Raw genomic sequence first — 20612 nt, 5'->3', positions numbered from 1 at the left:
CATCTTATCCATGAACATGGGATATTTTTCCATTTATTCAGGTCTACTTTCAACAATATTGTGTAGTTTTTAGTGCACAAATATTGTACTTTTTGTTTAATTTATTTCTAAGTATTTTATCTTTTTGTTGATATTGTAAATAGAATTGTTTCCTTAATTTTATTTTCAGATTGTTCATTGTAGGTATATAGAGATATAACCGAGTTTTGTATATTGATCTTGTATCCTACAACCTTATTGAACTTGTTTATTAGTTCTAATTGTGTGTGTGTGTGTGTGTGTGTGTGTGCATATGTGTGTATCTGTCTGTCTGCCTGTATTCCTTAGGATTTTCTATATATACAACAATGTCATTTGCAAATAGAGGTAGTTTTTCATCTTAGTCTCCAATATGGATACCTTTAATTTATTTTTCTTGCCTAACTGCTCTGGCTAGAACCTTCAGTATAATGTTTAATAGAAGTAGTGAGAACAGACATTCTTGTCTTCTTTTTGATCTTACGGAGAAAACTTTTGGTCATTCACCATTAAATATGACATTACCTGTGAGTGTTTTTTGGATGCCTTTTATTAAGTCAAGGAAGTTCCCTTCCATTCCTAATTTGTTGAGTGTTTATTTTTTGAATCATTAAAGGATGTAGGATTCTATGAAATGCTTTTTCTGCACTTAGTGAGATTATTATTTTTTTTTCCTTGATTAATAATATGGTTTATTACATTAATTGATTTTTGTTTGGTCAACCTCTCTTGCATTCCTAGCATAAATTTTGCTTGACCGTGCTGTCTGATTTTTAAAAATATGTTGCTGCATTCAGTTTGCTGGATTCTATTTTTGAGAATTTTCCCTATACTCATAAGGAATATTGGTTTTCAGCTTTTTTCTTTTCTTTCTTTTTTTAAATTTTATTTTATTTTATTTTATTTTATTTTTATGGAGTCTCGCTCTATCGCCCAGGCTGGAGTGCAGTGGCGCGATCTTGGCTCAGTGCAAACTCTGCCTCCTGGGTTTATGCTGCCTCAGCCTCCCGAGTAGCTGGGACTACAGGCGCCCGCCACCATGCCCTGCTAATTTTTTTGTATTTTTAGTAGAGACGGGGTTTCACCATGTTAACCAGGATGGTCTTGATCTCCTGACCTCGTGATCTGCCTGCCTCGGCCTCCCAAAGTGCTGGGATTACAGGCGTGAGCCACTGCGCCCGGCCACTTTCTTTTTTTCTAATGTCTTTTCTGATTTGGTATCAGGGTAATACTGGTGTCATAGGATGTGTTGAGAAATGTTTTTTCTTCTATTTTTCATAAGAATTTGTGAAGCGTTAGGTGAATTGATCTCAGCACACTTTAACATCCACCTCCCAAGTTCAAGCGATTCTTCTGCCTCAGCCTCCCGGGTAGCTGGGATAACAAGCATGCGCCACCATGCCTGGCTAATTTTTGTATTTTTAGTAGAAACGGGGTTTCGCCACGTTGGCTAGGCTGGTCTCAAACTCTTGACGTCAGGTGATCCACCCACCTTGGCCTCCCAAAGTGCTGGGATTACAGGTGTGAGCCACCATGCCCAGCCTTGAATTTTTCTTTAAATGTTTGGTAGAATTTACTAGTGAACTCATCTGGTCCTGGTTCTGGACTTCTTTTGCAGGAAGTTTTTTGGTTATTAATTCAATCTTTTTGTCATAATTCTATCTAGATTTCTGTTTTTTCTTTAGTCAGTTTTAGTATCTTACATCTTCCTAAGAATATTTCCATTGTATCTAGGTTACCTAATTTGTTAGCATACAGTTGTGTATAGTATTCACTTATAATCATTTTTATTTCTGTAAGGTTAGTGGTAATGTCTCCTTTCATCACTGATTTTAATAATTTGAGTGTTTTCTCATTGTTTTTGGCTGGTCTAGCTAAAAATTTGTCAATTTTGATAATCTTTTAAAGTAACTTTGATTAGTTTTGTCTATTTTTCTATTCTTGATTTCATTTATTTCTGCTCCAATCTTTATTGTTTTCTTCATTCTACTAACTTTGGCTTTAGTTTACTCTTATTTTTCTAGTTTCTTAAGGAATAAACAGGTTAGTAATTTGAGATTTTCTTCTTTTTAAAATATAGGCATTAGCATCTACAAATTTTCATCTAAGCACTGTTTTAGCTGCATCCTGTAAGTTTTTATATGTTGTGCCTTCATTTTCGTCCATCTAAAACTATTTGGTAATTTCTCTTTTGATTTTTTTTTGACTCATTGGTTATTTAGGAGTGTGTTGTTTAATTTCCACATATTTGTGAATTATTCAATTTCTGTTTTCATTCTGTATGGTTGGAGATTATACTCTGATAATTTCAATCCTTTTAAATGTATTGAGGCTTGTTTTATGGTCCAACATATGGTTTATACTGGAGAATGATCCATGTGTGCTGAGAAGAATGATATTCTACTATTGTTGGTTGGATGTGTTCTTTAGTTGTCTGTGAGGTCTAGTTGGTTTGTGGTGGTGTTCAGATCTTCTATGTCTCTGTTGATCTTCTGTCTAGTTATTCTACCCATTATTAAATGTGGATATTGAAGTTTCTAACTATAATTGTTGAAGTATCTATTTTCCAATTTAGTTAGTTTTTGCTTCACATATATTGGTGCTCTTGTTAGGTGCATATATGTTTATTTTTCCTTCACTTGCCCTTTCTCAAATGCTCTTCCTTTTTTTAATATAGATCTGAGTTTCTGATATATATCTTTCTTTCATTTTCTTTTATTTATTTCTTTAAAAAAAAATTTATTTAGAGACAGGGTCTCAGTCTGTCACCCAGTCTAGAGTACAGTGGCATGATCATAGCTCACTGTAACCTCAAATGCCAGGGCTCAGTGATTCTACCATGTGAGCCTCCCAAGTAGCTAGGACTACAGGTGCATGCCACCATGCCTGGCATATATATATATATATATATATATATGTATACACATACACATGTGTGTATATATATGTGTATATATACATATATGTGTGTATATACACATATATATACATATATATGTGTATATACACACGTATATACACACACACATATATATATATATATTTTTTTTGGTAGAGACAGGGCCTTGCTGTGTTGCCCAGGGTGGTCTTGATCTCCTGGCCTCAAGCAATTCTCCTGCCTCAGCCTCTGAAAGCACTGAGATTGCAGGCATGAGCCACTGCATCTTGCCTTGCCTTTCTGAAGAATTCCTTTTAACATTTCTTGGAAGTAAGTCTGCTGGCAACACATTCTCTCAATTTTTGTTTGCTCAGGAAAGTATTTCTCATCCACATCCACTTTTGAAGAGTAATTTCATTGAGTTTGGAATTCTAGGTTGGTGGGGTTTTTATTTCAACACGTTAAATATTTCACTCTACTCTTTTCTTTCTTGCATAGTTTCTGAAAATAAGTATGGACCACACTTCCTTGTTTCTTTGCACATCTCATAAATTTTTGTTGAAAACTGGACATTTTATTTATTTATTTATTTTGAGACAGAGTTTTCTCTGTTGCCCAGGCTGGAGTGCAGTGGCGTAATCACAGCTCACTGTAGCCTCAACCTCTCAGGTTCAACTGCTCTTCCCATCTCAGCCTCCTGGTGGCTGAGACCATGGGTGCATGCCACCATGCCTGGTCAATCTTCTTTATTTTTATTTTTTTTGTAGAGACAGAGTCTCAGTATGTTGCCCAGGCTGGTCTTGAACTTCTGGGCTCAAGTCTTGAACTTCCTGCCTCAGCCTCCCAAAATGCTGGGATTACAGAGATGAGACATCATGCTAGGCCCATGACATTTTAAATAATATAATGTAGTAGTTGTGGAAATCATATTCTCATCCCTTTCCATGTTTTGTTGTTGTTAACTGCTTGTTGTTCATTTGTTTATAGAGTTTTCTAAAATTTTTAAAGTCTGTATTCTTTGTTATATATGGCTACTAGAGTCTGATTGGTTAGCTTAGTGGTCAGCTCATGGTTGGATAGAAATTTCCGTAAATGCCTGGGAACAGTATCTCCCAATTTTTGCTGAGGGGCTTTTTGTATTGGAGCATTCCTTCAACACTTAGCTAGGCAGTTTATAACTCTGTCTTAGCCTTCATTTCCTGCTTGTGCAGAGCTTGAAGGTCAGTTGGAGGTGAGAGGTTAGGGCCTTCTCAGGTCTTTCCTGAGCACGCACCTCTCCCTGGGAATGGTTCTAGCTCTGTGTACTGAGTGACTTCCTAGATTCCCAAGAATATGTGGGCGCTTTTTCAAGTCCCTATCGACATCTCATTCCCCAGCTTTTCCCTTGAAGCTTTTTGGTTGCCTATTATTTGCCCCGTTATCCACCTATTCAGGTAGCCATGATTTTAAACAACAATTGCCTCTGATTTCTTCTAACAAATGCCTCTTCATGATAGGCTGTGTTCACTGAGTGAACTCTGAGTTCAAATAAAGACAGCCTTGGGAGTAGGATCTTTCAGGGAAACATCAGGTCAAATAATGATAAGTTCCGGGTAAGGAGGCTTTGACAGAGCTCCAGCCCTGTTCTGTCCACTCCAGTGACTGTCAGCCTGCTGGGTTTTCCCTGTGATTGCAGGCTGATGGTTTTCAAGGCTACATCCAAGCTGTTGGGGCAGGGGGAGGCAGGTGAGGGAGAATGGGAACGAGGCAAGTTAAAATGCCACAAGGCATGTTCTTCATATTGAGATTCAGCCATTTTGGGGGAATAAATACTCCCCAGATTGCTGTAAGCCTTTGGTTAATTTCCAGAGTTCTGAAAAAAAATTGATTTCAACAATTTTTCCCAGTGTCCTCATTGATTTAATGAAGGAGAAGATTTTCAGAGGTCCTTACTCCACCAGTTTCGCTCCTGTCATCCCAGCTTTGCCTCTGACTGCATGTTGAATTTATACTGAGGCACTTCAAAAAAGCTCAGAGAATCCAAACTTTCTTCCCCTTCCTGCCTACCAAAGAAATGAGTCACTGATAGTCAAGATGTAGGTGGATTTTTCTGTCCAAAAGTCTCTTTATTTTGCCGTTTTTGAAGTTTATTGGATATGCTGAAAACAAGGAGTCCAAAATGATGATTTTTGTGTTCACTTTAAGAATAGTCTGAAACATCAGCAAAGCAGATTATGACTAGCATCATTTTTACACTCTGCAGCTGTCCCTTCAGAAAAGGAATAGATAGGAAATTGGCCACATTTGGAATGTATGCTCTTTAAGGTAACGTAATCTGTTTTCTTTTATATCACAGGGATTTAATGTGCAAAATGGCGATTATACCGGACTGGCTTAGGTCGCATCCTCACACACGAAAATTTACACATTCAAGACCCCATTCTTCACCGTGTAGAGTATATTCAAGGAATGGCTCCCCAAATAAGTTCAGATCTTCTTCAAGTAAGTATTCATGAGCAAATAAGAACACTAACTGTAGATATCACTTATGTGTATTTAATAGGTACCAAGCTTAGTTCAAAGGATTCACATGACATTTAATCCTCACAATAACTCTATGAATTAGGCTCTGTTTTTATCCCTATTTTCTATATGGGGAAATTGGGACACAGATTGATTAAGCTATTTGCCTAAAAGTTACAAGGTTTTAAGTGGTATGTCAGGATTTGAACCCAGGGAGTATGATTCCAGAATTCAGGGGCTTATATATATAAAAACTCACTCAGTAAATTAGTAGACTTAATTTTTTTTTAGCAGTTTTAGGTGTACAGAAAAATTGAGTAGAAAACACAGGAAGTTCCCATACACCCCCTCACTCCCACCCCCAGTTTCCCCATAATTAACATCTCATATTAGTGTGGTACATTTGTTACAATTGATGAACCCATACTGATAACATTATTTTTACTTAAAGTTCTTAGTTTACATTAGGGTTCACTCTTGATGGTGTAGATTGTATTAGTTTTAGACAAATGTATAAAATGCCGTGTATTGACCAGGCACAGTGGCTCATGCCTGTTAATCCCAGCACTTCCGGAGGTCGAGGCAGGAGGATTGCTTGAGCCCAGGGGTTCCAGACCAAGCTGGGCAACATAGTAAGACCTTGTCTCTACAAGAAATAAATACAAAAAATTAGCCAGGCATAGTGGTACATGCCTAGAGTCGCAGCTACTTGGGAGGCTGAGGTGGGAGGATGGCTTAGGCCCTGGAGGTCAAGGCTTCAGTGAGCCATGATCGTGCCACAGCACTCCAGCCTGGGTGTCAGAGTGAGACCCTGTCTCAAAAAAATAATAATAATAAATAGACATCTTGGTTGCCTCCGTGTTTTGTAATTGTAAGTGAAGCTGCCGTAAGCATTCGTGTACTGGTTTTTATGTGGACATAGGTTTTCAACTCATCTGGAGTTCTTACCAGTTTTAAAAGCAACAGAATTTGACATTATTTTCCAAAAATATATATCCTTTAATTTCATGTATTAGTTCCTTCATTTACTCATTCATTTATCCACATTTTCTGAGCCATAATATGTGACAGGCACTGTAATAGGTGCTAAGAATAAAGAGATGCACCTGAGAGAAGGCCCGCCCTAGACAAGCTCACAGTCTAGAGAGGGAGATAAAGAATTCAAGTAGCGTGAGCCAAATGCCGTAAGATGCACTTACAAAGCACTGCATGAACACAGCCTGAGGAATCAGCGGGCCACTGTGAAAGAAGAAGCTGGGTTTATGAAAGAAGTTAGGTTTTGCCTTGTAATTGGGTGAAGCCATCCCAGTCATGCTGGACACTCAGGCTTACTTGCAACTGGCAGGACTTGAACCACCAGGTCCCATGCATCTACCAGGGAGCCTGCAAAATAGAGACTGTTTCCAACAACTGTGTGTCTACCAAAACTCAGGGGTCTATTTCTAAGGAGAAAGAGGAGAGTGGATATTGGGGATTAGCTTAGTAGTTTCTGACATCAAAATACATCATCAGCAATAAATGCATCCCAGTTCAATAGCTCCATGTCTGCAACCTAATTTAGATATATCTTTATTTAACTAACTTTCTGATCGTACAAAGAAGACTAGAGTGAGGTGAGATGACTGGGTTAAAAGGTGTTCCTACTCTTTTTTTTTTTTTTTTTTTTTAGACAGAGTCTTACTCTGTCATCCAGGCTGGAGTGCAAGGGCATGATCTTGGCTCACTGCAACCTCCGCCTCCCAGGTTCAAGTGATTCTCATGCCTCAGCCTCCTGAGTAGCTGGAATCACAGGCATGCACCACCACACCTGGCTAATTTTTGTATTTTTAGTAGAGACAGGATTTCACCATGTTGGCCAGGCTGGTCTCAAACTCCTGGCCTCAAGTGATCTATCCCCCTCGGCCTCCCAAAATGCCAGGATTATAGGCATGAGCCAGCGCACCCAGCCTGTTCCTGCTCTTAAGGTTCCTAATGAGTACCACCAGATTACCCTTCAGGAAGCTCACACCTTAGCACATTCTCACTCATGATACTTACAAGTGCTCATTTCTAAGTATCCTAACACAGATTATCTTTTAAGATCTTGCCCATTGGATATGGAAAAATAACACTCCATTGTGAATTTAATATGCATTTCCTCAATAGTAAGGTTAACTTTTTTTCTCAAGTTTACCAGGCTTATGCCTTTTGCTTTTGTGAGTTGCCTGTTCATATCCTTTGCCTGTTTACCTACTTTGGGTTGGTCTTTTTTAGTGACTAGTATGAGCTCTCTTTGTATTAAAAATGTGAACCTTCTATCTGCCTTAGTGCCACAGGTATTTTTCTTTTTTGTCATTTGCTTTTTATTTCTATTGGTGGTACTTTTTAGTGCACTGGAGTGTTGTTTTTTTTTTTTACTTTTTTTCTTGTTGTTTTTTTGAGACAGAGTCGCGCCCCGTTGCCCAGGCTGGAGTGCAGTGGTGCGATCTAGGCTCACTGCAAGCTCCGTCTCCTGGGTTCAAGCGATTCTCCTGCCTCAGCCTCCTGAGTAGCTGGGACTACAGGCGCATACCACCATGCCCAGCTAAATTTTGTATTTGTAGTAGAAATGGTGTTTCACCATGTTAGCCAGAATGGTCTCGATCTCTTGACCTTGTGATCCGCCCACCTTGGCCTCCCAAAGTGCTGGGATTACAGGCATGAGCCACCATGCCCGGCGTTTTTTTACTTTTTAAAAATTAAAGATATATTTGCCTCCCAGCACCACTTTCCTCTACAAGAGGGTATCATCAGCAGTTGGGCTGATCTCTTTTTCATGCATGCACAACATATAACTGTAGATATATATTTGTATAACTCATACATCAAATAAGCAAATAAATATTAGACACACTGTTTCCTTTTTAAGTGTTCTTATCTTTGTGTTTCAGGTTGAATCATTTCTATAGACCTGAGTTCATATTCACGAGTTCTTTTTTCTAGCATGTACACTCTGCTACTAAGCAAAACAAGTGAATTCTTAACTTCTGATATTGTATTTTTAATTTTTAGATTTTTTTCATGTGCTCTTTAAAAATACTTTCCATTTCTCTAGTGAAATTCCCTATATGTTCACCATGTTCTCAGCTTTTCCCTTTCATCTTGCCAACATGTTTCCCATTCTCAGTTTGAATACCTGATCATTTCTACCTGGTCATTATTCTTTCTGTGGGTGTTCTTCTGATGACTGTTTTTACCTGGATTAAGTTACCTTTTCTTCTTCACTTGTCTCACAATTAAAAAAAAAGTAATGCCAGATATTTGTGTTAAAAACAGCAGAGACAGAAGTTAATAATATTTACCACCAGAAAAGGAAAGCCTCTACTTCTCTCAGGTTTCTAGTGAGGTGAGCTCAGTTTAATCTCTCAGGTAAGCTGTGCCTTGACTTTGTTGCAGTTTTAGTTAAATTTGGGTTACCCCTGGTTTCATATGCTTGCCTTCAACAGGTCTTTGAGGTGTGAGCACTGGTGAGACTCCACAGATCTCTCTGCTTTATAGCCCAGCCACCAGCTTTGCATATGGCGGGGAGCTCTCTCTCTGCTTTACTGCCTACCTGCCATTTTGGGGGGTTTCATGGGAGGTCTCTTTGTTGTCCAGCTCTGCCGTGGCTTTCTGCACCTGGGAACATCTCTGTCCACCCTGTGGCCCTGATTTAACCTTCAGTGGGCCACTGACACTTAGTGAAGGGCCCATATGCTTCGGAGGGTTCACCTGAGCTCTTGTTCCCTGTATTCAGCCTTTGGTAAACAGCTGCCCCGAACTTGTGCAAAACCTCGTGTGCCATGCTGGGGTGGATCACTCAGCTCTCCTCTAGCCCCAGCCTTTGGTGCAGTGCTACTTACCTGCACTGGGGGAAGGCCCAAGAGGGTGAGCGCAGACCTGCTCTGTGACCAAGGCCCCTGGGAATCTCATCCATCTGTCAGCCTCATGTGGCTGCTAAATACTGGGTTGTTTTCTTCCTACCCTGTCTGTAACGAATTTGCTTTTTACCCACTGTGCCACAGGGCTGGAAGGAGTTATCATTCTTTTTTCTCTGACAAGTGGCTTGTCCTTTCCTGAATTGTAGTTTCTTTGCATCCTCAGATCTCTGGTGGGTTTTAAAACTATGTATATATTTTAGCTTATCCTACTTGTTCTCATTGTTAGGGTGACAGTGACAGTCTGTTGTGACTTTCTATATCCTAAGCGGATATAGAAAATTTTGTCAAATTGCCCTCCAGAAAGATTCCATCAATTTGTACTCCCACCAGCAGGTTCTGCAAGGTTGGTTACTGCTTTCATTTTCATCCTCAGACGTTGCATTAGGCACGTGGAATAAAAAGTCTTCCTTTACATATTTTAAAATAGTCTCAAATCAATATTTTCTGATTCTTTTAAATTACAATTATTGATTGCAATGGTGGGGCTTCTAAGAAAGCAACTAAAAATATATATGAGAAGTCCAAGAGAGGATTTCAAGACAGAGGTGTACATTAACAAGAGGGATCCCCCTCTGACACGGGGGGCAGGAGGAGGATGTTCAGGCTGGTGGGCAGAGGGAGAAAGAGTGCTCACTGGCTGATACTGAAGCACGCAGCTGCTGTGTGTGAATCAGCTGCTTCTGAGATTCTGAGTGACAGCCAGAAATGGAAGGGAAGCCCGAGTGCTTCCTGCATTACTGAGTGTTCTTGGAATTCTTGTGGGAGGGTTAAGTTCCTTCTTCCCCCTCAGAGCTGTGCTCATTCCTCTGTTCCCTGTCTGCCCTCTCTTAAGTGAGTCATCTGGCTCCATGTCCTGAAATGCCACCTGTAACCAAAATGATAGCTCCAACCTCACTTCCCCACTAAGCTCCTGATCGTATATCCAGTTGCCTCGCGGACCTTTCTGCGTGCACCGCATCTAACGGGCATCTCAGACCGGAACTGGCTAAACGGGTCTCTCGACTCCCCCGTGTTCTCCATCTTAGCAATGACACTGTCATTTATCTCGTTGCTCATGTCCAGCACCAAGGGATTATCCTTGATTTCTCTATTTTCTTTAACACCCCTCACACGCCTCCTCAGCCAATCCATCAGTAAAACCTTGTCAGCTACAGATCCGATAGATCATGTCTCCTATCTGTCTACTTTTTGTCTACCTTCAGGGCTACCACCTGGTTTAAGCCACAGTTACCTCCTAGACCTTGAAGCAGCCTCCTCTCTTGTCTCTCTTCCTCATTTTTTGCCCCCTATAATCCATTCTTTACATAGCAGCCAGAACACATTTTTAAAACCCCACACGGACGCTGTATTAGATAACATTGCTTCCCTCCCTAAACTCTCCTGAGCCTTTCCATTGCACTTTGAATAAAACGCCATCCTTTCTGCAGGTGCCTGAAGCCTGTGTGGACTGGCCTTCTCCTCCCCTGGCCTGACCTGTCACTGTTCTCCATCCTACCTGCTATGTGCCACACCGTCCACTCCAGCCTTTTTCTTTCATGGACGTATCAAGCTCCTTCTTGCTCAGGGGTTCTTTACTGGTTGCTATGGTTTCCCTGTTGAAGACATTCTTACTTCAGCTTCTTGACTGGCTGGCTCATTTTTATCCTTCTGGGTTTCAGCTCACAAACCCACTTTGGAGCAGACTTCCTTGACCATCCCCTCTAAAGCAGCCCCCAGCTGCACTCTGCCTCATTGTTTTGTCTTTCCATTTTCATTGCACGTGTCACTGTGCACCATGACCCTATCATTTGTTTATTTATTTATTGGCTTCTTGTCTGCTGTCTCACCTCCGGATTGTAAGCTGTACCTGTCTTATTCACTGCAGTACCCTCAGGGCTGAAAATAGTGGTTGAAATATGATAGTTGTTGACATACGACATTTTTCGAATGAATCAATTCCACTTCCTTACAAGTCAGTGTTTCCCACGGCCCCTTCTCCTCTTCCCATTGGGCCTGTTTCCCTGTGGCCTCCATGCAGGTGGTTCCCACACTTTGCATCTCCACTCCAGCCTCTCTTATCTTCAGAGCATGTATTCAACTTTCAGATGGACATCCCACTTAGATATCCCAGGCTGAACTCATTCTCTTTCCATAAGCCTTTTCCTCTTCTGTTCCAGGTATCTATTGCTGTGTGCAAATGCCCTAAACATTGTGGCTCGAAATAGCAACAGTCATTTATTTTGCTCACAGATCCATAGTTTGGGCAGGTCAGCTTGTCTCTGCTCTATGCAGTCCAGCTGGGGAGGTGCAGAGGCTGGGCTGATGTCACATCGGGGGCCAGAGTCCTCGAATGGCTAGCAGTTGATGCAGCTGTTGCCTGGAACCTCAGCTAAGGCTGTTGCCCAGAACTCCTATATGTGGCCTGCCAGCGTGGCTCCTTGGCCTCCTCACAGCCAAGTGGTATCTGTGTGTGAGCATCTAAAGAGGACCAGGCATGGCCGGGTGCGGTGGCTCACGCCTGTAATCCCAGCACTTTGGGAGGCCGAGGCGGGTGGATCACCTGAGGTCAGGAGTTCGAGACCAGCCTGGCCAACATAGTGAAACCCCGTCTCTATTAAAAAGTACAAAAATTATTCAGGCATGGTGGCAGGTGCCTATAGTCACAGCTACTCGGGAGGCTGAGGCAGGAGAATTGCCTGGACCCAGGAGGTGGAGGTTGCAGTGAGCCAAGATTGTGCCACTGAACTCCAGGCTGGGAGACAGCAAGACTCCATCTCAATAAATAAATAAATAGGACCAGGCAGAGGCCGTAGCAGCTTGCGTGACCTCATCTTGGAGATCACACATGTCATGTATCATACTGATAGATGTCCATTCTGCCATAGTCATGGGCCCACCAGATTCAAGGGGGGAGCGTATGCCCACTTTTGCAGGGAGGAGTGTTAACATGATATTGTGTTGGGAGATCTTGCCATTCCCATCTTGGAAAATACCATCTGTTGCATCTTCCCTCTTCCCTTTCTAAGTGAAGGGTGCTGCCCCTGCCCAGCCACCCAGGCCAGACGCAGGTGTTCCATCCTCTCTCCATCCCTCACCTGGCCCCTCCAATCAGAGGAGTCTGTAGACCTCCCCGCTTGACCTTTCTTTTATTCATGTGAAGTCTTTTTGCTCTGTGACCATCACGCTAGTACGGTACTGTGTCACTCCTCTCCTAAGAAGCTGTAGTCACCCAGCCTGTCTCCACCCCATCACTCTCCTTCCCTTTTGGTTCCTCCTCCACGTGGTACCAGGGGGAAGGTGAAGAATGAAAATAGGGTTATGTTGTTCTTTTGATGACAGTCCCACTGTGCCATCTCATAACCCCAGAGCATGAAGCCCAAGGACAGGCCCTGCTGACTTTTCCCGTCATCTCTTGGCCGATGCACCTCTGCTTGTCCCCACCCCCATCCTCCTTTTGCCCAGGCTGGCCACGCCCCACAGCAGCCCCACTTCCAGCTCTGTTCCCTCAGGATCACCAACTTGCTTTCCACTGAGTAGGCTTTCCTGTCACCTTCCATCCTGTCACCGGAAACCAGCCATCCTCTGTTTAGGTCTCCCGTGCTCCCTGCAGACACCTAATGCCTGTCTCCACACTGGACCGCCGCATCCCAGTTACAGAATCACCTCCCTCCCTGAGGCTGTGGGCATCAGGAGCAAGAGTCATCCCCAGCCCCCGGCACAGGCCCTGCGTGCGCTGGGCCCTCAGTGGGTGTCGGGGGAGAATCGCCGATGGCAGCGCAGTCCCTGTGTGGGGTGGAAGTGCCCCCCAGAGCCTGCTGTGCTGTGGCTCATGGGGTTAGGGTCTGCAGCCGATCTCCATGGCAGTGTCACTGTGGGGTGCCTGCACGTTGTCTCTTGTATCCCCTCAAGCAGAAGACAGCCCAGCCCACCCTACAGCTCTGAGGAAATCCTAGCCTGCCCTCTGGGTGGGTTCAAGTTGGTGCACCGAGACCTTTGGCATCTTTTACCTGCCCAGGTCACCCCAAGACTAAAGCTATCACTGTCCTTATGCCAGAAATGTGCAATAGCTTGATAAGAAATTTTCATTCAAAGGGAAAGAACTAGCATCCTCCCTCCCTAGCTGCTGCTTGTGAATATTATTATAAAGGATGAGGCAATGTTAAAGCCCTTTAACATACATCTAGGATTTACTATGTAAGAAAGAGCTGCTAAATAAAATATGGCTACCAAGTTTATCTCATAAGTAAGTAGGAGGGATTTACCAACTACCATTATTCTTGGTCTCCTGCTTCCCCAGTCAGTTATAAAATATCAAATTGAACAACAGTGTCTTCACACATACGATACGGATTGGAACCATAAGTTGGTTTGTACTCACCGTATTTACTTATGTAATTTCCTACCTATTGTTCCTCTAGTTGTCTTTGTCTTGGAGAGGGGAAGGAGGCCTATGGTGTATCACCTCTCCTTTGCTGACACAGGGAACTCTGGGACCTAAAACGTTAGTCAAGACATTATTCCTTTCCTTCCAAAAAGTCCAAAACCCAAAAGCTTATTTAGACCACTCGAAACATTTTTCTTTTTTTTCTGAGACGGAGTTTCACTCTTGTCGCCCAGGCTGGAGTGCAATGGCACGATGCCAGCTCACCGCAACCTCAGCCTCCCAGGTTCAAGCTATTCTCCTGCCTCAGCCTCCTGAGTAGCTGGGATTACAGGCATGTGCCACCACACCCAGCTAATTTTGTATTTTTAGTAGAGATGGGGTTTCGCCATGTTGTCCAGGCTGGTCTCGAACTCCTGACCTCAGGTGATCCGCCTGCCTCGGCCTCCCAAAGTGCTGGGATTACAGGCGTGAGCCACCGTGCCCAGCCCTCAGAACATTTTTATATCTGCATTTTAGCGTCCATCTCTTCCCTGTCTTTGAAAGGGAAATGGTCTGGGTTTAAGAATTACATGTTTTTCCCTCAAAAATTGGCAAGGGGATGAAAGGTGAATATGATATTTTAAAGATTTATTTGAATGATATTGACTAAATTTTCTTTCAATATCCATGTTTTTCACTTGTACTGACCTATGTCCTTTACAGGGAAGATTCTCTTTTTTTTTCTTACTAATGTGATTACTATTATTCTATATTGACCAAATTTCAGAGTTGAAAGATGACTGAGTAGATTTTTCATTACAAGTCATCTAACGGTGATACACGTAAACCTAGATATGGTGGGAGAAATACCATCTAATAAGTTTTCTTGGTTCCGTTCAACAGTGCAAGAGTTTTTGTTTAGTATCTCGGCTTTAAACATGTTTAATAAATAGCTGTATCTCTTTTATAGCCACAGCTGTTGCAAATCCAACACTGTCCTCCTTAGATGTTAAACGGATTTTATTTCAAAAAATTACCGACAGAGGGGATGAGTTGCAAAAAGCCTTTCAGCTGCTGGATACTGGTCAGAACTTGACTGTGTCAAAAAGTGAACTGAGAAGAATCATCACAGACTTCCTGATGCCGCTCACACGAGAACAGTTTCAGGACGTGTTGGCTCAGGTGCTGTATGTTGTACATACTTAGAATCCCTCAATTCCAGACAAGCTGAGGTAGATCAGGGGAGCAGGTAACCTATCCTGTCTTTGCCCCCACTGTTGCCACTGAGCAGTTGAAGTTTTGTTTTTCATAATTCAGTTAATTAAGGCTGATGTAGATAATCACGATCAACAGCTACTCGGTCATATTTTGCATGTAGCGCTGCTCCAGCCAGTTTCTTTTCATTTCTTTCTTTCTTTTCTTTTTTTTTTTTTGAGACAGAATTTCACTCTTGTTGCCCAGGCTGGAGTGCAATGGTGTGATCTGGGCTCACTGCAACCTCCGCCTCCCAGGTTCAAGCAATTCTCTGGCCTCAGCCTCCTGAGTAGCTGGGATTACAGGCGTGGGCCACCATGCCTGGCTAATTTTGTATTTTTAGTAGAGATGGGGTTTCACCATGTTTCCAGGCTGGTCTCGAACTCCTGACCTCAGGTGATCTGCCTGCCTTGGCCTCCCAAAGTGCTGGGATTACAGGCATGAGCCACCGCACCCGGCCTTCTTTTCATTTCTTTTAAGGGTCCATATAAATGTATTTGGGTCAACTTCTATTTTGGAACTTAGTATTTTGGCATTTTTTCCCTTCATCAAATAGTTACGGAGCATTGGCTTTATGCTAGAGCCAATGCTAGACACTGCGGTGCAGATAAATCAGACTCAGGCCCTGCCCTTGAGGAGCTCCCAGCCCAGTGAGACACTTACGGAGTGTTGGCAAGTGCTGGGAGAGGGGCCACGACAGGGTGGCTGGGAGTTACCGGAGGGAGAGCTATCTGAAAATGAGGAGAGGTAGTCCAGGAAGGCTTTCTGGACGAGGGGCATTTAACTTAGTTTTCACGAAGGAGTGAGTATTCTCGAGATGAGAGAGGAAGGAAAGGTCATTATAGCAGAGGGGACAGCCTGTGTGAAAGCTTGGATGCCTGCATCCGCCTGCCATGCTTACTCAGGGACCTGGGTAGTTCTGTGATTTCTATCGGAAGTGAAGGGATATGGGTCGTGTTGTGGCCAGAAGGGCCAATTCAGAAAAGTACTTAGTAAAACAGTTCGACATTTATCCTAGAGGCTGTAGGGAGCCGGTGAAGGGTTTGCAGCAGGGGTGATGCAGTTACATGGGGAGGGATGTGGAGGATGAAGGCCCTTGGCCACCTGGTGGTGTGCCACACCAGGGGGATGAAAGGAGTAAAAATCTGTGGACTGTATCCTTGGGGCCCTTAAAAAGGAATATGAAATGCAGTAGGAGTCAAACCCTTTCAAAATCAGTCTGTAATGATCAAAAGTAGAAAATTTGGGCTAGAATATCATTAGTATTCCATTTAACCCAATAACTAAATTTGTACACACACATGCATGCACACACACAGACAAGTATATATGTATTTACTCATTCATTAGTTTTTTTAAATTAATTAATTTATTTATTTTTTATTTTTTGATGGAGTCTCACTCTGTCATCCAGGCTAGAGTGCAGTGGCGCTATCTTGGCTTACTGCAACCTCCATCTCCAGAGTTCAAGTGATTCTTGTGCCTCAGCCTCCCGAATAGTGGGATTACAGGCATGTGCCACCATGCCCAGCTAATTTTTAAATTTTTAGTAGAGACGGGGTTTCTGCATGTTGGCCAGGCTGGTCTCGAGTTCCTGACCTCAAGTGATCAGTCTGCCTTGGCCTCCCAAAGTGCTGGGATTACAGGTGTGAGCCACCGTGTCTGGCCTCATTCATTAGTTCTTAATCAGAGTCTGACTTGATGCTACCTCCTAGCAATTTAAAAACTTACTTCTTTTAGAATTTGCTGTGTACTACAACCCACTGTGTATACTTCCACCACAGGGGAATGATCTGTTATCAAAACAAATAGCTCAATGAATTTCAGGCATTCCCAAATTCCAGTCTTAACTTCAAGGACTGACTCTCTCTCTCTCTCTCTTTTTTTTCTGACTTAAAATTTAAAAAAAGTTCTATTTGTTGTTTCTTCTTATGCATACCATATTCTGTTTCAAAGTTTTCTCTTCCTTTTAATTCTGTCTTTTTTTTTGAATTTGTGAAGTTTTGAGCCATAATTTTCTCAAATTTTTTTCTGTCCCATTCTTTCCTCTCTTAAACATTTTGGTATTGTCCCACTGGCCTCTGAGGCTCAGTTCATTAAAAAAAGTTTTATTCTATCATTCAGATTGGATAATGTCTATTGATCTGTCTTTCAGTTCACCGACTCTTATCATCTTCATTCTGCTGTTAGCCCCATCCCTTGAATTTTTACTTTTAGACATTGTATATTACAGTTGTAGAATTTCCATTTAATTCCTCTTTATGGTCTCTTTACCTGCTTAGGTTTTCTGTTTTTCTGCAGTTATGAGCATATGTCTTTCAACTCATTGAACATAGTTAAAATAGCTGCTTTAAAGTTCTTGTCTAGTAATTTTCACGTTAGTCACCTCAAGGTTGACCTGCATTGATGGTCTTTTCCATTGAGAGGGGTCTTATTTCCCTGGCTGTTCATATTTGAGTATGTTTGGATAATATTTCAGAACAGAGCTAATAGAAGCATACTGTGAGTAGGTCAGGTGTGGTGGTTCACGCCTGTAATCCCAATGCTTTGGAGGCTGAGGTGGGAGCATCATTTGAGCCAAGGAGTTCAAGACCAGCCTGGGCAATATAGGAAGACCCCATCTCTACAGCAAATTTAAAAATTAGCTGACCTTGGCTGGGTACGGTGGCTCATGCCTGTAGTCCCAGCACTTTGGGAAGCCAAAGCAGGCAGATCACCTGAGGTCTGGAGTTCGAGACCAGCCTGACCAACATGGAGAAACCCCGTCTCTACTAAAAATACAAAAAAATTAGATGGACATGGTGGCACATGCCTGTAATCCCAGCTACTCAGGAGGCTGAGGCGGGAGAATTGCTTGAACCCAGGAGGCAGAGTTTGTGGTGAGCTGAGATGGTGCCACTGCACTCCAGCCTGGGCAACAAGAGCAAAACTCCATCTAAAAAAAAAAAAAAAAATTAGCTGACCTTGAGCCCAGGTGTTGGAGGTTGCAGTGAGCCACGATCATGCTAATGCACTCTAGCACCCTCATGGGCACTGACACCCCACTATGATGATGCCCTCCTCACCCCATATCCTCCTCCGGGCTTTGATGGCTCCTCCAACACTGTGATGTCATTTTCCTCTGTCCCATCTAATGACTGTAGGACTGAATTGTTAGAAAAGATAGAAAAGGAGGAGGAAGACAGAACTTTTCTCTTCCCTTAAAAAAAAATTTCCCCTTTATTTACTTCTATAATAATGGATAAAATAGTGCATTTGATTTTTTCCACATCACCCTTTATTGCTGTCTACATTTTTAATAGCAGCTTTATTAAGGTATAATTTACGTATCATAAAATTCACCCTTTAAACATGTATAAATTGGTGTTTTTCATATATTCATAGAGTTTCACAGTCATCACCACTATCTAATTGAAAACCGTTTTCATCATTCCAAAAAGAAACTGTCCTCCTTAGCAGTTACTCTCCATTTCCCTTCCACTGTATCTGCAAATACTAATGTACTTTCTGTCACCATAGATTTGTCATTATAGATTCTGGATATTTCATATCAATGGAGTCATACAAGATATGATCTTTTGTGTCTAGCACATGTTTTTAAGGCTCACCCATGTTACAGCATGAATTTGTACCTCATTCCTTTTTATGGCTGAGTAATAGTCCATTGTATGGATAGACCACATTTTGTTTACCCTTTGATCGGCTGATGGACCTTTGAGTTGTTTCCACGTTTTGACTTTTGTGAATAGCACTGCTGTGAACATTCATGTGAAAGGTTTTCGTGTGAACATATGTTTTCAGTTCTCTTGGGTACATACCTAGGGGAGAACTGCCATGTCATATGGTAGTGTTCTTTTGCTTTTAAAGGACATTCATCCTTGTAAACATTGTATCAGTTTCCTCATAAACTTGATTTAAGTGATACTTTATGCCAAATGGAGAGTTAAAATATTATTTCCTGCTATGTGTCCTTATAGTCATGATCTAATGTTAATTTAAAATTTTGACAATCTTCCCAAGCTAATCAGTTATGCAGGAAGAGCAAAAGTACAGAAAATATGAAATGTGTATCTGTTTTTAAAAGCTACATCTGTTTTTAAAAGAAGCCACTGAGAACTGTAGAACTTCAAAGACTTTTTAAAAAACAGGTCTTGATAGTCTGTCCTAAATGACAAGTAAGATTCCCAGAACCTTAAGCTCCTGTGACATGTGTGTCAATCAAGGAGGCTGGAGTGTGGCACATTGCAGGAGGCCAAGGTCATTGGGAATGAAGGGCAGGGCTTCCCTTCTCTATCCACAGACTTCCCAGCATCTGTGGCTTTTCTAGATGGTTCTATGATGAATCCATTTGGTGATACATGCTCTTTCTTTTTTAGTAGTTAATGTAAGCCTAACTGGACACTTACAAAATGAGTAAAAGATTTCATGGTAATTTCCCCTTAAAGTTGGGAAAGAATTTTTCAGTTATAGTCTGAATTTACTTTAGCTTCAATTTTATTTGAAGACCTGTGTCAGGAATGTTTGAGTGTCAGGGTATTTTAATGACTGACCAGGGCAGGAAGTATGAGGAGGTTTTTCTTGCAATCTGCTCCGTACCTTTGTTTCCATTAAGAGTGATGCAGACTCGGTGTTTTATAAAAATGTGGCCTCAGTCCCTGAATATTAATGGAGGACATTTAAAAGAAGTTGAATTGGTAAATTGATTCCAGAGAAGGAAAACAAAGTTCTGTTTTCATCCCAGTGGTTGTGCCAGGTTGGAGAAAATGTCTTCTTGCAAGATACTTATCACAATGACGGATACTGATTTAAAAACTAGCCTCCTCCAGCCCCACCCTTAAGAATTCGCTTTCAGCAATTCGTCTATAGATGGTTTTGATTCTTAAACATTTTGCCAGAATTGTAAACACCAAAAGGCAAGTACTGAGCAGAGCCTCTCCTTTTGGACTAGATTCTTTACTTGTCTAAGGGGCTTAGCTTTGGAGACTGATCATCGCAAGAATTTCTTTACCACATTAGAATTTGTGTTAGACTATAAGTAGCAATACGAAATGCAATGAAAGCTTGAATAATTTGACGGCCTGTCTTTTTCTTCATGGGCAGGGTGGTTAGTGCAGTGGGATGGACTTGCACTCTGGATTCACAGAGATCGCTGGCACTCATGGCGGTGCCGGGCAGGGAGGCCATACCTCTGCTTTGTGAGTTGTAGAAAGTGACACCACCTCTGAGGGTGGTTTTAGGGCTACTCATGTAAAACACTGAGAATAGTGCCTGCATCCAGTCAGTGTGAGCTCTGCAGATGTAAGTTTCTTCTATTCCTCATTTCCTCTTATCACTACCAAAACCAGGAGGGCACCCAACCTTGAACTATATGTTTAATCTGCTCTTGCCCTTCTTCTGCAAGGCTAGGGAAACTGAAATGCTTGCTCAAAATTATATCTACTTAAAAATGCATTATCAGAAAAGAAGTCACAGGCATTCTTTCCAGGAAAAGGCTTTACAGAGGCCCACCCTGTGAGCCCCTCTCCACTGGTCTCATTTCCTAGTTACACATGTTTTAAATAGTAAACAGCAATCCATCCTTTGGAGAAGACTGCAATAACCATGCCAGGCTTTGAGGCCGGCATTTTAAGGGCTTAGTAAATAACAGATTTGATTGTGTAGAGTTGGGAGCCATTCAGCT

General features: G+C 42.0%; 1 protein-coding gene across 18 annotated transcripts in view; it reads left to right on the top strand.

Moving 5' to 3' along the window:
* EFCAB6 (EF-hand calcium binding domain 6) overlaps nt 1-20612 on the top strand; it is a 283240-nt gene that overhangs the window by 24745 nt on the left and 237883 nt on the right. For 9 of the 18 annotated variants that reach the window (XR_010155956.1, XR_010155963.1, XR_010155962.1 and 6 more), the window contains 2 exons: nt 5232-5377; nt 14649-14860. Coding sequence is in view for 7 of the 18 variants with exons in the window: in XM_016939334.4 (XP_016794823.3) it covers nt 5239-5377; nt 14649-14860 (351 nt within the window). In the remaining 11 variants the exon portion in view is untranslated. The remainder of the gene's footprint in view (nt 1-5231; nt 5378-14648; nt 14861-20612) is intronic. The other 9 variants (XR_010155958.1, XR_010155957.1, XR_010155960.1 and 6 more) reach the window with 1 other exon arrangement.

The sequence above is a fragment of the Pan troglodytes genome, chromosome 23, assembly GCF_028858775.2.
Source record: "Pan troglodytes isolate AG18354 chromosome 23, NHGRI_mPanTro3-v2.0_pri, whole genome shotgun sequence".
NCBI classification, from domain to species: domain Eukaryota; kingdom Metazoa; phylum Chordata; class Mammalia; order Primates; family Hominidae; genus Pan; species Pan troglodytes.
This window is presented reverse-complemented; position numbering and strand designations above follow the sequence as displayed.